This window comes from Gopherus flavomarginatus, chromosome 1 (assembly GCF_025201925.1).
Source record: "Gopherus flavomarginatus isolate rGopFla2 chromosome 1, rGopFla2.mat.asm, whole genome shotgun sequence".
Lineage (NCBI taxonomy): Eukaryota > Metazoa > Chordata > Testudines > Testudinidae > Gopherus > Gopherus flavomarginatus.
This window is the reverse complement of record NC_066617.1, coordinates 123,619,150-123,636,464: the sequence shown is the minus strand read 5'-3', so window position 1 is coordinate 123,636,464 and position 17,315 is coordinate 123,619,150. Positions and strand designations below refer to the sequence as shown.

General features: G+C 41.0%; 1 protein-coding gene across 18 annotated transcripts in view; it reads right to left on the bottom strand.

Moving 5' to 3' along the window:
* Window positions 1-17,315, bottom strand: part of PLEKHA5 (pleckstrin homology domain containing A5) — a 294,700-nt gene that overhangs the window by 149,919 nt on the left and 127,466 nt on the right. The window contains exon 1 of one of the 18 annotated variants that reach the window (XM_050968010.1): window positions 14,439-14,524. The exons of 16 other annotated variants lie outside the window; for them this stretch is intronic. In XM_050968010.1, coding sequence (XP_050823967.1) covers window positions 14,439-14,458 — 20 coding nt within the window. In that variant the 5' untranslated portion in view covers window positions 14,459-14,524. Of the gene's footprint in view, window positions 1-13,386; window positions 13,540-14,438; window positions 14,525-17,315 lie in introns of those variants that run through there. One more of the 18 variants, XM_050968108.1, reaches the window with a different exon arrangement.

The window sequence follows — 17,315 nt, the reverse complement described above, 5'->3', positions numbered from 1 at the left end:
AGGGGTTTGTAGTCCACATGTATAGACTTTTGTTCTGTTATGAGTTCAGGAATATAAGCATTAAATCTGTTAAGCAGACCAGACAGATACGCTGCTAGCAGATGTTTAATTACATTGATGTCAGTATTTTGCTCCTGAATGAAAGAACATAAGCGCTCAACACATATCAGTAGTGCCCTGACAGACACAAACTTTCCAGAGTTGTAATTTTCTTTTGAATGCCTCAATTCTTTAACGCTGGGCAATAAAATTAGTGTTCCTGCCTTTCACAGTTTTATTCAGCTTATTCATGTCACTGAATACGTCGACAAGGTAACCCAGCTTTGCCAGACACACATCATCTTTCAGCACTTCTGCTGCCAGTTCAGGGTTCTTATTAGTTAAGAAAGTACATAAAACTTTTCCTTGAAATTAAATAAATGGGCAAGCATTCTGCCTCAGGGTAGCCATTTCACCTCTGTATGCATGAGCAAGGAATGGTGCTGTGTACTCACCTCCTCGGAAAGTGCAGCAAAACACCTGGAGTTTGTTGCTCTGGATTTAATAAAATTAACGAGTGTTACCACTGTGTTTACTGCTTTTATTTTTTGCACAAAACCAGAATGCTTTCCAAGTCATTGTGGCTCCATCAGTGCAGATCCCAATGCAATTAGTCCAGCTGATTTCTACTGAAATCATAAAATCTGACCATTTGAAAATGCCATCCGACTATGCTGATGTCTTGATCTCTTCGCAAACCAAAAAGTCTTCCTTTATTTCCTTATTCCACACATAAGGAACATAGGCAAGTAAATGGGAAATTTTCAAAGTGGATTCATCTAGTTATATAGCAAAATCATTGTCACGTAGCCAATCAATACACTGAGAAACTATCTTCTGACATAGAAATGATCTGTCATTTGGAAGTGCCATTTGACATTAGTATTTTTGTCAGTGCTTTGGCCTTCTCCTCTCCAAACACTTCCTTTATTATTTCAACACAAGGCATTAATAAAGTCTCAGCAACGGTGCGTGCTTTTTTTTTTTTGTTTGTTTGTTTTAGCAATTTTCTGTGCCCCTATGTAAAATGATCTTAGGTGTTTTTACCCGCAGTAGTTGTAAATTTCATTACTGCTTTAGTACCAAGCAGCTCCTTGGCCTTTTGCTCAAAAAAATGAACAGTGCTTATCCTTATAGATTTCATTCTTTGTAATTAAATGTCTATAATTTGGAGGATTTCAAACATTCCTTAGACAGTACTTATGCACAAATTACACACTGAGGTTAAGGCAGATCTCCACTTCCATAACAAATAAAACCAAAATTCAGATAGCTGTCTTCGTATTTCCTAAATTTTGCAAGGTTAATAATGGCTTTATGTTTTTTACTCATGCCATCTCCTCCGTATTCTTCAGCTCTTACGGTGGTTGAACTTGAAGGAAGGTCGGTATCTCTGATCTCTGGGTTTTGTTGTTTTGAAGCTGATGGCTGAATTAAAATTTTATCATAACTGATATGTATTGTTTACGTTTACACCAATTTTCCCTGTGCTGTGTAACTTGTCCTTCTCCCACTGAAATAGCTCCTTCCCACCCAGTAAATAGAGCTGCGCCAAAACCTGCAAGGCTGGTGTTAGACTCACTGGGTTCAGGGCAGAAACCAAGGAGTGGGCTCTCACATGCCAGGTCTCTTGGAGCAGAACAAACATTGGGCCAGAAGACATTGAGGCTGACCTACAGGCTGGGAGGCCCACACCCCAATGGTTGACTCGTAAGTCTAAGCCTGACATCCTGAGGATGAAGCCATGGCATAAGCTTTGGCTTCTGCCCTGTGAGGGAAGGGGCTTCAGCCCGAAGGGAGCACCACAGATCTGGGCTTCAGCTCCCAGCTCTTGCTTCAGCACTCTGGCTCCCTGCTTAAGCCTGTGGGGCACTGTGGTTCATGACTTTACCCCACAGTGGCACCAGCACTATGGCAGCAGGCTTTACCCCTGGGAGGCACTTGGGCTCTTTGATGCCAGCCCCATGGCAGCAATGGGGTTCAGAGCTTTACCCACATAGCTCCCAGCCCCACGATGCCACCTTGGCTCAGGGCTTCAATACTGCAGCTCCCAGCTGCCACCCCACGACACCACCAGGGCTCAGTGTTGCAGTTCCCGGCTTCAGCCCTGCAATGGCACCGGGGTTCAGGGTTGCAGCTACTAGCAGCACCAGGGCTCAAGGATTCAGCCCCACAGCTCATGACTACAGCCCAAGGCTGCATCAGGGTTCAGGGCTTCAGCCCCATTGCGGCACAGGGGCTGGGGGATTCAGCTCTACAGTTCCCGGCTTCAACCCCGCAGGTACACTGGGGCTTGGGCTTCAACCCCTCAGCTCCTGGCTACTGTCATTAATTGTCTGATCCCCTCAGTTTTCCACTACTGTGAAAATTTAAATTGATAAAAATAGAAAATGCTTAAAAAGTAAACAGACATTCTCCATCAAAATTATAAAACAAAAAAAATCAAATTCTGCCAAGCCTATAAATAGTACATAGTAAATTCATTATCTCACCCAGAGAAAAAAAAAAGAGTTGTTTAACCACTGGCAATACTCAGTTCCCTATATCACTATGTACTTTGCATTACCAATTAAGTCTGTCTGAAGAAAAAGAGTAATTTTTCAGGGTATCTAAACTTCTCATTTTATCAGTACAGCAGATACAAAACATTCTTAGGTCCTAAACCTGTGAACAAAATATGCTTAAAATATTCATGTATCAATCAACCTGGAAGTGTCAAAGGGCCCAACCTAGCAATCAGTGACTGAAAACAGAAGCCTGGGGACAGTCAACTGTAGAGGTGAACAAAGGAATATGCACAAATATTCCAGGTTTGTCCTTTTTTAAAAAACCCCACTAATTCACTGATGCAAAGCCCTATTGTAAAATTTGTTGCAATAGTGCAAAATAAGTTACTTGCACTGTAAGCACTTAGAGCTATGTGCGGGAATTGACTGGCACAACTATTCTGGAATAGGTATTCCACAATGGAAAAATGTATGTCTTAACTGAAAATTTCTGTTCTTACAGTAATGAGGACTACAAATAAATGACAGAGTCTCTGCTCTCCATGCAGTGTTGGAGGCAGACCAAACCTATCAATTGGTGGCAGGCGAGGTGTGGCTCCAACTCTGAGAAATCACCAGTTGAGATACTTCCACAGCCTAGGAAAACCAACTACTCCATGTAAGGATAATTAAGCATTAAGACTAAGCAGAACAATCTTCCTGCATAGAAAGAAAATAAATGAGCAACCAACTGAATGTAACAAAACATCTTTATCCAATTAACTGCCCATGCAGAGTGGCTTAGATCTATGGACCTCATTATTTGAAGAAAGGACATTTTTAGGTAAGACATGAATAAATTTTCCAGTTCTTACCTGTAACAAGGGTCACAGACCCACAACATTGGGATTTTCAAAGTAGTGTCCACTGGAGAAGGGGAGAGGAGGGACACTATATACAGTTATGTACAGATGTGGAAGGGAATAACCTCTTCCTAGTAGTTACTGGGATATTACAGCTTGGAGCATCCATTTACCAAAGGCAGCATAAGGTGATGCCTGAACAGCCAACCTGTATAATTTTGAAAAAGGTATGAACACATGACAAAGAAGCAGACTTACAGATGAGCTTTCTGGCAACACAGTTTTGCTTATGGTCTAACTGTTCATGAAGTGCCACAGTTCTACAGAGTGAGTTCTGATATTGGAAGGAGGAGTTATGCTTTTTTACTTGTACGTTTGATATTTTAACTATCTGGAAATGGAGAATTCCAAAGCCTTCTTTCCCTGACACCAGATAAAGTATCTGTTCTTCTCAATGAGCTGTAAGGTGAACATATACTTGGAGAGCACTGCTGACATTGAAAGTATGCCACTATTTCTCTTTTAGGTGCAACAGAGCTGGGCAAAAGGATGGAAAGACAATTTCCTATACTTTGTGGAGCATGGAGTTAGTCATTGGTATGAAGACCAGGTCAAGTCAGAATACCACTTTTTCTTTATGGAAGTTGCAGAACTGAGATTCTAGGAAAGAAGCACCTAACTCAACACAAATGCAAACTAACACGATTGCTATCAAAAAGGTCACCTTAATGGTTCAGAAGTAATGAGACACCATGAGTGGTTCAAATGGAGAGCCTGTAATGGCACTGAGAATCAGATAAGTTCATTTAAAAACTCTGTGCACTTTGGAAGAATGTAGAAAAGATGCTGCTTTAAAAAAAGCCACAACACTGGACATTTGTATAACATGAAATCTGCCTCTTGCCTGCTACTCTAGAGAATCTGAACTGCCAGGCCTAGTCAAAATCCATTTAAGAAATTCACGAATTTGTACTACCAATGCAGATATGAGGTGAGACACTTATCCTGGTATCAGTGGGAAAACCTCAAGCAGGCCCTTGAATACAGAGGAGTTAAGATTTATTTTTGGGAGCTAAAATTGTGGATATTAGCACTCTGAATATTCTTGTTGGCTTACGAAGCTCTCTTCAAGAGCCACGCACCCCTTCCCGCACCCCAATCTCAAATTTTGTGAGCATTCATGGCCTACCATACAATTTCTATTCCCTGATGTGGCCACTATTGCCCACTATTGCCTCATCTGGGAAGGAAGAAGCAGCATCCCCATGGGTACAGGTTCCTCCTGACCTTTCAATTCGTGGGGTTGCTCCCCAAGTGATGCCGTCTGCGTGGTGCTGGGTTGGGCATCAGGCTCCAATTCTTTTGGAGGGTCCCTTACTATCGAGGAAGATGGGGGCCTCCATCCATCTGAGGCAACAGACAGGGACCTGGAGCTTGACGCCGGGCTTGATGGTATGCCCAGGGGGTCCAGAATGGCCATTACATGGGAGCCTGCCATTGAGGAGGGCAGGGCACCATAGGGACCTGGTGGGTCCCCTCTCACTGAGAACAATGCCGGCTCCACCTGGTGATATACGACTCTGGCACCAAGAACGAGTCCAACCTTGAGGACCACGGGGGTGCCGGGTAGGAGGAGAGGAGGACTGCAGAGAGGGGGATCATTGTCAAAGCATGGCCAGTTTGCTCTTAGAGAGAACTGGCCCCTTGTGCGGTTCCGGTGCCAGAGACTGCTGAGCCGTCATCTCTATAAGGTCCCTTGTGGCATCAAATGTGTCCTGGGTAGATGGCATATCCAACTCCCCCATCTGGCTCTCCCACACTCAGGGAGTCCAACTGAACCAGATTCGATGGTTCCACCCCTGCGACCAGAGTCAATGGTGCCAGTTTCACCTGAGCAGGAGCTGAGTGTCCTGGCATGACACACACACTGCAAGCCCAATCACGCTCCACTGCTCTACCTGTTGATGAATGCCCCACTCTTGGCTCTTCTTTGCTTCTTATGCGCCGGTGCTGCGAGGCCGCTGAAGTGGTCTTCAGTGCCGGAAAGTGGTGGTGCCACAACTCCCTGGATGCCAGGTCCTTTGCCGGCACTGCAGTCTTCCTTACTGAGGCTGGTGTGCTCCATGCCAAAGTGCAGGGTTTTGGCACTGACACGGGCTGTGCAGGCTTCTGACAGGATCCACAGGGTTTAAAGCCTTGAGACCGAGGCATGGCCCAGTCCCTGAAGGGGAGAGCGTGTGAGGTAGGGAGGTACCCCCAAAAAGACTTAATTACTAAGTAACTACACTAAAAACTAACAATACTACACTAATAAAACTATTTACAAAACAAAGAAAGGGAATGCTAGGGAATTTCTTACCTGAGGCAAGAGAGAAAGGAACTAAAGAGAAGGCGGGTTTGTCAGGGACTATATACACCACCATAAAATGCATCACTCTAGGGGCTCCACAGCCAACCCAACGGGTACAGATAGGGGAAAACCCTTCTGACAACTTTGCATGTGGCACATGCATACCTACTTGGAACTGACATGAGCAATCACTTGAAGAGCTTCATGTTTCAAGTAGGAGGCAAAAAGATCTACTGCTGGGGACCAAATTCCTTTACCAGTAGATGAAAATACCTCTGGGTATAGTCCCCATTATAGAACATCTTACTCAGACCTCAGTGGTTCAGGAGCCAAATTAGCAATCAACATTACCTCCCACCCCCAAAAAGCCACAGTAGTGTGAATTCATTGTTTCATTTACTTTTTTTATATCAGGATGTTTTTACTAAGTTATTAATCAGCTGTAGAATATTTGGTCAGTCATTTTACCATATACACACACACGCGCTCGCACGTATTCTACAATTGGTTAATAACATAGTAAAAGCACTCTGATTTAATTATTAACCAAATCACACAAAGAGCTGCAGGAGACATATTAAAAAGTCTCCTGAGTCTCAGTTTGAGTATCACTTATCTAACTTACATCAGCTGAACCAGTTGGTCATAGCATTAGTTTTTTCTTAGATGTGAAAGGAGCAAATTGAATGCTTATTTTCCTCTGCCCAAATCATCAGCACATGAAGGATAGTCCAGAAAAGGGCCATACTGGATTGTCCTGAGCTCTCACCAGCGTATATTGTGCTTGCTCTCTATTTGGAACAGATCCCCTGGACGTTCTTTGATTCTGTGTGAACACCTCCATCCTTCCTGGATTGCATCTGCAATGACACTATCCTTACTAGTTCTCTTATTGGAGAGCCTGGCTTGAAGCTGCTTGAACACATCTGCCACATGAGTGACCTTACGATCTTCCTAGGGAAAGATAGCTTCACTGAAGGCAAGATATGCAACAGTTCGGGGAGGTACAAAGAGCAGCCCAGTAGTGGCCTCATGTGAGAACAGGGCCACAAAGAATATCCACAGAGGAGACCACTAATCCCAACAGAGACAGAAGCATATGAATGGGCACTTCCCTTGAGAGGTTGACTGTTTTAATAACATCCCTCAGTTTCTCCTGTCTTTCCTGCAATACGGAACACTGTAAACAGTTTGTCTCCACACAGAGATCGGGAATCTGCTTAGATCAGTAGTTTTCAAACTTTTTTTCTGGTAACCCAGTTGAAGAAAATTTTTGATGCCCATGACCCAACAAAGCTGTAGGTGAGGGGTTTGGGAGGGACTCAGGGCTGGGGCAGAAGGTTAGGGTACATGGGTGAGGGCAGTGGGGGCAGCATGGTGGGGGCGTGTCACGGTATAGCAGGGTGCTCTGGGCTGGGGCAGGGATGCAGGAGGGGGTCAGGGCTCTGGGCTGGGGATGCAGACTCTGGGGTGGGGCTAGGGATGAGGTGTTTGGGATGCAGGAAGGGGCTCAGGGCTGGGGCACGGGCTTACCTCTGGCAGCTCCCAGTCGGCAGCGCAGCCGGTATGCAGAGGCAGGCTTCGCACCTGTCCTGACACCGTGGACTGCATTGCGCCCCGGAAGTGGCCATCAGCAAGTCCAGCTCCTAGATGGAGGCGCGCAAGCAGCTCCACATAGTTCTTGCCCACAGGCTCCCCACCCCCACCCCTGCTCCCATTGGCTGGTTCCCGGCCAATGGGAGCACGGAGCTGGATCTGCTGGACACTTCCAGGGGCGCAGCAGGGTGTGGGAACAGGTAGGGACTAGCCTGCCTTAGCTCTACAGCACCGCTGACGGGACTTTTAATGGCCCGGTTGGCGGTGCTGATCAGAGCCGTCGCAACCCAGAATTTGAAAACCACTGGCTTAGATTGTATTAAACTGATTTTCACAGACCTGTGACTCTGCAGCATCCTTTTAAGCTGGGTAACATGTATGACTTACTCTGGATGAGGCTTTGGATAAGAGGGTCACATAGAAAAGGGTAGACACAGATGCCCTCATGTCTGAGGGCTGCTATTAAACACTACCAAAACTTTTGTAAACACTTAGCAGTCCTGTTGCTAAACCAAAGGGCCTGAAATGGTACTGTTGTGCTCCCAGAGCAAAGCTTAGAAAGCATCTGTGAGATTGATGAACTGGGATATGGAGATAGGCATCCTTCAAGTCTACTGATGTGACACAGTCCCTTTCACTGACAGCAGCTAGCGTGAATTTTAAGGTCTCCACCTTGAGTTTTGATTTCTTCATGAATCTGTTGGGATATTTGCAGCAGAGAACTACTCTATAACCGTCTGATTTTTTTTTCTATGAACTATATGGAGTAAAGGCCTTGTTTCCTCTGTGGAATGGGACAGGATCTATTGTTCCTATTCTCAGAAGATCTAGGATGGCCGTCTGCATGCCTTGATTTCTCCTCTTCCTCAGAGAGGCCTTCCCCCACCCCTTTCTTTAAATTTTGCTCTGCAGCAGAGAAGTGACAGTCTGCCTGCCTGCAGCTCAAGAGGCAGATGATACTTGTACTGGCAGTTTCTCAGAACTGGGGCCAACCTCTCCTGCTAATAATTGACAAGTTTGGTCTGCTTTAAAAGTTGCATAGAGCAGACACTCAACATCGTGGATCTGTGGACCTCATTACAAACAAAAGCTATTCCAAAATAACTTCCCTATATGAGCACACTATTCAGAAATTTTTAAAAAGTTACTTTATTCCAGAATACTTAATTTTGAGTAATTATTTCAAAATAAAATCACTTATTCGAGAACACAGTGTCCACATGGGGGTTACTTTAGAATAGATAAATTATATCATCGCAGCTATAGAGGAATGGGCCATCTGAAATTACTGTGCTTGTCAACTTCTCCCTGTATAGACAAAATCTTAGTATCATACTGGTGAAGTCACTTATGTTAGAGCAGCACATCTACACTAGGGGTTTGTTCTGGTGTTAACTGCGTTATGTGCAAAACATCCCAGCTTAGACAAAACTTCAGTATGAAGTCACTAACATAATACCAGAGTTTAATTTCTTTATGGATGTACAAAAGCAGTAAGCTAACAGGGATAAAAGGAAACTTGGACAGTGTGGACCACTTAGAGTTTGTATCTGTCAAAGTGCATAAGGTTTAGAAAAGAAAAGCATGGCAGTGACTGGTTACTGCATTCCCACATGTTGGGAAGCTTAATTCTTGCTAAATTCTTAAAGAACTGCATACAATTTATGTCAAAACTAGTTTTAAGTGTTGTCAAAACTGGTTTTATTAGAGATCTAAGCAATTAGTAACTTGCCTGCAACAGGAAAATTTAACTACAGTTTACCATATGTTGCATTACTCATTTCACCACTAGAAAACATGCACAGACGGAAAAGATTTATGAATCACTAACTTTCCCTAGGGACAAATGAAGATCTCCTTGCCTCAGTTTTTCTTCCAGATTGCAGAAATATTCTTTGGGAAGAACTGATGCTATGTTGCTCTTGGAGAATGTCACTCTATTAAAACTTCTGTAAACACTCACTGTCCCACAGTTAAACTAAAGGGCCTGTATTGGTAGTGTTGTGCTCCCAGAGCAAAGTTTAGAAAGCATCTGTGAGACTGCTGAACTGGGATATGGAAATAGGCATCCTTCAAGTCTATTGATGTCAGGCAGTCCAACTTTTAGTTGTTGCAGTGCTTCCCAATCACCTTATTACATTTCTTCGGTAAGAAACAACTCTTGGGCCTGGTCTACACGGAGGAAGGGGGAGGAGAATAGCATATCTGAACTCGATGTATCTTAGATTGACCTACCTCCCGGCGCGGGATCGATGGCCACGGCTCCCCAGTCAACTCCGCTTATGCCTCTCAACCTGGTGGAGTTCCAGAGTTGATGGGGAGCACGTTCGGGGATCGATTTATCGCGTTTAGATGAGACGCGATAAATCAATCTCTGATAGATCGATCACTACCGGCCGATCCAGCGGGTAGCATGGACATACACTTGGTATCACTGGGATTCCAGGCACTACAAGGCAGAACAATAATGAGAGCGTTACTATGACAGACCAGACCTATGCAGTTGCTGGCGTTTTAACCTCTGGCTTGTATAGACCCGCTCTGATCAGTGACATGATAGGACGCTTAAAATATTGCATCTATACTACGGCTACCACAAGTGGGAAGTTGTAAGAAAATATGTCTTAGTGCAGCCTTTGGAACCAATTTCTTACCATCCTGTTAGGACATGCAACCAGTATTAAGGCATCATAAATAGCAGCAAACTTCAAAAAAACAAATGTGCAATCTATCCCTCCACTCACAATCAGCAACTATTTATGGTTACCGATAATGCTCTTACTTTTTTGTCCCATCCAAATCTCTCCAACATCAATGAAAAAATAATCTTCTGGATTTTAGACCCTTAAAAGATGATCTGGAAAGGGAAGAAAACACTGGACTTGTGTCATTTTATGTTTATTTGATGTATAAAGAAAGGCCTGAAATTTTTTATAATTTAGTCACAAAATTCCTGCATAAAAGTGACCTCCAAGTGAAAAAAATGGGTTTCTTCTCCCCTCTTGCTTCTTTGACGCATAAAGAAGGTCTGAAAGGATTTTTTGTTTGGTTATTTAAACTGGTTTCTTTTGTGCTTTTTATCATTAGGAATTTAGGTCCTGTTGGGCTTTCACGATTTAAGAACTAGCAAAATGCTAATATCACAAAAGTAAAAAGAGTGAAAGTTGAGCAACTGACTAAGGCATTTTTAATGAGACTGCTTAAAAGCATGTTTTGTTTGTTAGCACAATGGTAAAGTAACATTTTGGAGAAATGGTATCTTTAATGAAGACCCAACATCTTCAGTATTTTAATTAAAGCATTGGAGCTAGTAAAGAAATGTTCCAGAGACCTCTAACTGGTCTTCCAACATAACCAAGGAAGAACAAGCTTGACTGTTGTATTTTTCCTTTAAAATATCACTACATAAAAAAATTAAAATACATTAAAAATTCAGACTACCTTTATGCATTTTAAAGCAGAACAATAGCACAAGCCCAACTTAAAATTCTTTGTAGATTGCCTGTAATAAGAAAAAAAATCTTTGGTTTAGAATATTTTTAACTTGAACAAAACCTATCAGTATTGCCAGTCCATATGAGCATATAAAATCAGTGATTTGAGGACTTTGTTGATGTTACATTAAAACTAGACTTAATATTTCTGTATGTATGTATTTCACAAAAATAAATGTTCTGGGTAACAAGGTAAAAAGTAGATTCCAGAAGACAGACTAATAAATTATGCATAAAATAATTTTTAAAAAATCTATAGCGGAATTAGATATTATTGTAAGTGTCTTAAAAATTAGTGTGTTAACAGTTATGCCATTTTTTTTTAAATTCAGGATCAACTTAACTTTTCCTGTCTTTTAAGGAAAAATAACCATGTATTTAAACTGAACTTGTAAGGAGCTAGGAGAGGGATGTTCTGTTTACACCTTCATTTACTGCTAAGTTGACAGCAAGGTAAATAATTTGTTCAAAATTCGTAACTCTTAATGGAAACTTGCCAGCTAGCTCCTAAATTTTTACTTCTGAGATGCCATCAGAATTTTTAACCAACAGAAAATAAAATACACTTTTATCACTACATAGCTGGAGAAAAAAAATATCTCTATCAAACTGGAAGATTCACTTGCCTAAATATATTTTAGCAAATGGAAACATTTTAACAAACTTTTATTTGCCCAGCTCCAAAGAATGTGTACACTTACTTTTGCAAGATCAAGAAAGATTACTTGTTTTTACTTTGCCCACAGTATCAAGGTATGAAAAAATTAAAACCCACACTATCAAATAAACTCAGAACTACTTAGATCTGCTTGCGTGTGCACAAAGTTCTTTCTTGTGAACATGTCTACAAATGTAACTTGTTTCTATAAGCAAGTAGAGAGGAAATAATCAAAAATCCCATCAAGCGTTCACATCTCTGATTATATACAAGTTCTATCATGCTTCCACACTGCACTGTGTTCATGAAGCACATGATTTCAACAAGGATCAAATTATTTTAATGCAATAGTGGTTTCAACAGAAGAGAAACACATTCCTCATGAAAGAGTCATGCTGATACCACAACAGGTTCAATTAAATCGCATAAAACTTAAAATCATTAAGAATACTTTAGAAGTCATTTGTCAAGTGAAGCACACTATTTTAATCCTTTAACATTCCCAGAAACAATTCCAGCTGTGATATTACATTAAAAATATCAGGGTGTTTCAATCAAGTTAGATTTCTGAAGATTTAAAAGCATTTGCTGAGATTTATAAAATAGTTTAGTAGTTGCTTTTCAGAGCCCTCTTACATATTGCATCCTTTTTTTCTCTTGTGAACAAGGCCGTTACTAATGTAGGTGGTAGAAATAAAATGGCTGGATCATTAAATCCCAATCCCCCCATGCTCTGACTCAGATTCAAGAACAAATCCAAGACAAGTGATTCACTTAGCAGGTGAATAGAAACCTTAAATTTGTATCACACAATGTGAATGTGAGATACAATTAGTCCTGCATAATAACTGTTTAAGAAAGCCTTTTCTGATCATTTCAGTTGCTTTTCTTTTACTAGAAATTAGAGCAAAGTTATCTTTTCTAATTTAAGAGGAATACCAGTCTCTTCTCTCTTGTAAATAAAAGTAGCACAGCTGACATGCATGCAAAATACAAAGGAGGGGTGGGGGAGAGAAGAGAAGAGAGAGACACATCCAGTGCCCTGATAGCCAGTTAGCTTAGCACTGGGAACACTACTTTGTTTTTGTATCCGACTTCTGTGAAAATTGACTTATGACCTTTCAATGATTGAAATTAAAATAATTTGCTGTCCTCTTACCACTTGATACGAAACTTGATGTCTACACCTAACTGATATTAAATTTCACTCCCCCCCACTTCATCTTCCATAACATTTAAGCAGCACCTCTAATATGGAAATATTTATAGCGTTTATTGGGCAGAGACCAATCAGCAATACAACAATCCAGTGGATTACCAAATTAAAAAGATAAACCAATATTAAAAAAACATGCAGCAGGAACATTTAAAGTCATTCTAGAAAGCTTAACAAAAAAGATCACAAATGCACATATTTGTATCAGTGTATTAAAGAAATTACATATTTCCTTCAATTAATTATTTTGAGGTCTGCCTGGAAATACACCGCAAGTGAAAACCAGAGCTACAAAAAAGGTTACTGCAATAGCAAGCAGTCAAATTATATCAATCACTAACACGATACTAACTCTATAACAATACAGTATCACCAAGTATTATACCAGAAACAATGAGTCAGCGATGGCACACATGAAGTGACACACACAGTCGGCTTCTGAAAGCTAAGAATATTACATTCATCTAGCTACATAAACAACTGATTTTGACCATACATATTTGATCCTGAACCCTACTACTACTATGCTGGAATCTAACATCTACAAAGATTAGTTTCATTACTCTCTAGGAACTCCAGAAAATCAGATTAGATGGGTTTAGGTTTATTTATCCTAAAAGACCTGATATCCTTATTGTAATAAATATGCAGGCTTTTTCTCAAAAATATACCTGTTTATGTGTTTATGTAGAACTTCCTGTCCTTAAAAAGAGAACGCTTAACAAGTTTTAAAAATAATTTTCTTAACATTTGAATTTGCTTGAGGGTTTTTGGAATGTAAAGTGTTGACAGCAAGCTACCATTAGAAGGCTTCCCCTCAGGAGTTTTGTCCATTGCCTGGAAAATGAAAGCGAGATATCCTATATTACCTTTGTAATAAGAAAAAAATCAGTTTGTATGACATAGGAATTCGTTAAATATACTTCAGATACCTCATGCCTGAAAAGCTGCAAACAAACATGAAGAGTTTGCCACACAATACAACATGGTACACTTTATGACAGATTTCACAGCTCAAAGTACAAGGTTTAAAAAATATCTTTGCAGTCTCCCTTGATATAGCTTCTTTGAGAATGGATCAGATTTTCCTCTTCTGTTCTGTATATTTGTCACAAACACTCCTACTTCAACATATGTAATGTGTGTTATACGGTCAGTTCCTAGCACTACCTTTATTATGTTCTGTGATATACCTGAAGCTACCTATTTTGAGGTATTCCTATTGTTGCACACTAATTTAAAAAATATGCCTGAAAACTCACAAGGAGCTATACAACTAAACAGCAGTAATTGTACATTATATCTATGAAAATATTAAAACCACAGACAAGCACTCTGGATGGCTGCACTTTTCATATAAGTGATTTTGGCAGCAGCCATTTAAATTACTTTACAAGCAGTATGCAAGTTTCCTCTAGTAGCAGTTCATTTAAAGAGATATATAGTAAAAGGTAAAAAAAAGCAATATTGAAGTTATAGTTAAAAATGCTAACCCTTCAAGGTATATACACGTACCGACAGCTATCTGAAATAAGTAGCTATTGTTTCAAGTTCAAACCGAGTTCTCAACTTTTAACTTCTAATGTAGATTATATACTCTCTAAGGCACCTCAAATTCTTTATATATCCAAATTCATACAAAGCAAAACTTGATTTTTCCCCCCAAGAAAGCAAAAAAGCCCACCACTTACAGTTATTAGCTGATGAAATGTATACAAACCACAAGAATTACTCACCAGTCCTCAGGGAAATTCATTCTCTACCAGAAGCTTAAAACACAAACAACAAAAACACCACTTGGAAACGATATGAGGCACAGCCCTTTTGACTTTGAAGCTGCTCCCCAATGAGCACTGCACGGCCCTTACACTACGAAAAAACATCCTCTAGCTGTCAGGGTTCCTAGCCTCACTAGAAAACTGATACCAGAGTGATGTCACACTGCTTCGCTAATGTTATTGCAGCTCCAAATCACTAACTCAGTTCTCTCCAATAAGAAATCGTTACCAATAAGTGTTATGAAACAAGATGTATTGAGCAATAAAAGCTATTTTCAACAAAAACTGAAACCAAGAGTATAGATTTTAAACATTACAGCTTGCAGAGGCAAAATACTGAAGTCCAATTAGTTTAAAAAACAGTGTCAAATTATGTTACACAAACAGCAAATCTTTTACTTTACTTTCACTTATGAGACTGGGTTTCTATATGCAGCTTGAATTGCTCATAAAATACTGACTCATTTTGAAATTTCATCCTATACTTAGGGATGCAAAGGAAGAAACTCACTGAATACAGTAACTATGTTTTGTATATTGCCGTAAGCAGTGATTCATATTCCATTTTCCCCACAAAACGAGGCAATAAACGTCTGAAATTTTTAATCAAAATACACCAACAGATTTTAGACTTTTCTTTAAAAAGAAATCACTCCTGAAAGTACACAGTTTTAAAAGAGATTGAAGATGTCAAATCATTCTAATAACAATTACTATAAAACAAATTATTGCTCTGTAATGGGGTCAGCATCCACCTCTCATGAGCGCTCCCTTTTCTCTGGCCAATAGTGCTTACAAACACAGTTGTTTCTCAAGGAGGCACCCACCTCTTGTGGATGTCCCCCTTCCTCTCTGTTAGGTGAGAGCCTGCTTTTCTTTTTTGGATATTACATCAGGGTGGCACCTGCCTCTCGCAGGAGTGCGCACCCCGCCCGGCTGCTAGCTCTCTCAGCCGGTCTTCAGCAGCTCAGCCCTCCGGTGGAGCTGCACAAACTGTTCCATCTTCCAGGGTATGCAGTCAAAGGTTTTTTTTCAGCTCTGGGATGGGGCCACAGTTCAAAGGCTCCTTGGCCGAGGCACTGCCTTCTTCGACCACCCAGCCAAGGCCCTCTTGGTACCCTCAGCTGGTGTCCTTTTCAGAAACCCTCCCTGGTTCAGTCTGAAACCAGACCAGTAGGGTCCATCACAGTACCTTTGCCTGGTCTGGCCAGGTATTGGGCTCAGCCTGCCCGCATTTATCTTTTCACATTCCTGCTGCTACTCTATACAGCCAGCCAGGCACCTGGTCTTTGGTAGTCTTCCCTGGGCTCAGTTCTGCCTGATGAGCTCTGCAGCGAGCAGCCCATGGCCCGCTGCTCATCTAGCCAGACAGGCACTCAGTCCTCCCTTGTCAAGCTCCACACAGCAACTGAAAGCTCTGCTCTGCTACTTGCCTTTTATCTGGTGCTTCTGGTCTCTTCTTGGTCACTCCAGAAGTCCCTTTGATTGGCTGCTCTTCTGCAGTCACTCTAGGCTGCCTGGAAGACCTCTTGCTGCTCTATTCTGGGGCAGGATGATGCAGGACCATGAGGCTTCCACAGCAGAAGGCCTCTGGACCTAGTCCACCCTGCCACAAGCTCTCATACTAACACTGACATCTGCTCTGCTCAACTGACCAACATTACACAGAGTATAGCTCCGCCTCTCCCTTTAAAGACCTGTCCTGGAGAAAACCGAAAGACCCTTCATCTGAAATATCCTTGACAACTTTTTCATTTTCAATCAATATGACTACCCTTTCAAGGTAACCTAAATCCTCTACAAGCACTGAACTGAGGCATTAAGGGCTTCGTAATAATTTTGCTATTTTCTCCATAATCAAGTTTCATAACAATTTTAGCCTTTGTTTCAGAGGGAGACCTGACAATGCATGATTGCTTTTTTTCTGCAGCTAGAAATAAATGAGATCACAACAGTTAGAAATAAAAGATGTATTAAATTAGTCTATCTTCCCCTCACCCCCTGGCAAATCACCCTTCTTTAATATATAAAAAACAAAGGAGTGAACTCTTTCTGCTACCACCACTGCCTATGTTACTGGGTGCTGAATGTGAAGAGTGTCCTTTATTCTATTGCTTCTGTGGAAATAATTCCTACTGTCTCACGTTTTTCTACTTTTAAGTAAATACATCTCTTCTTTATGTAAGGATATTCAGTCACTCACAAAGACTAGCTTTCTGTTTCTGAAAAACTTGCCAGTTGAATTAGTTTCCAAAGCTGAAGCAAAACTTTAGCCTAACCATTAGTTCTATATTATAAAAATAGAACATGACAGTTAATGATTAATGCTAAAATGTACCGATCATACCTTAGAGCCATCAATCCCTATTCTTCCAATAGATTTCGAAGATCTCGCTCTGCTGATTCAAGAAGGGTCAGATAATATGAAGAAAACATTTCCACATAATAGAAAATAATTATTCTGTTCTTCAGTCAAGCATACATATAACTCTGACAAGGAAATTTATTAGCATCACGTCATGTCATCAGGGGGATAAAATGCCACAGTACAAAGAGCAATGAGCAACTATAGAAAAGTGTGACATTTTGCATCCATAAGCTACTGACAGGTAAGTTCCACTTTGCTACTCCCAAATAAACTACTACCTGTATCTATCATGTAGTATTTTGTGAAGAACAGAAAACCATACAGTAGTCCTACATATTTTTTCATAGGATATATGTGTACGGTTTTTTGCCCACATTGCTGCTACTGTCTTTAGGAAATGAGTTCACCAAACAAGACTCTTGGTTTTTTATACTTCTGACAGACAAAGTTACCCATATTGATGCAAT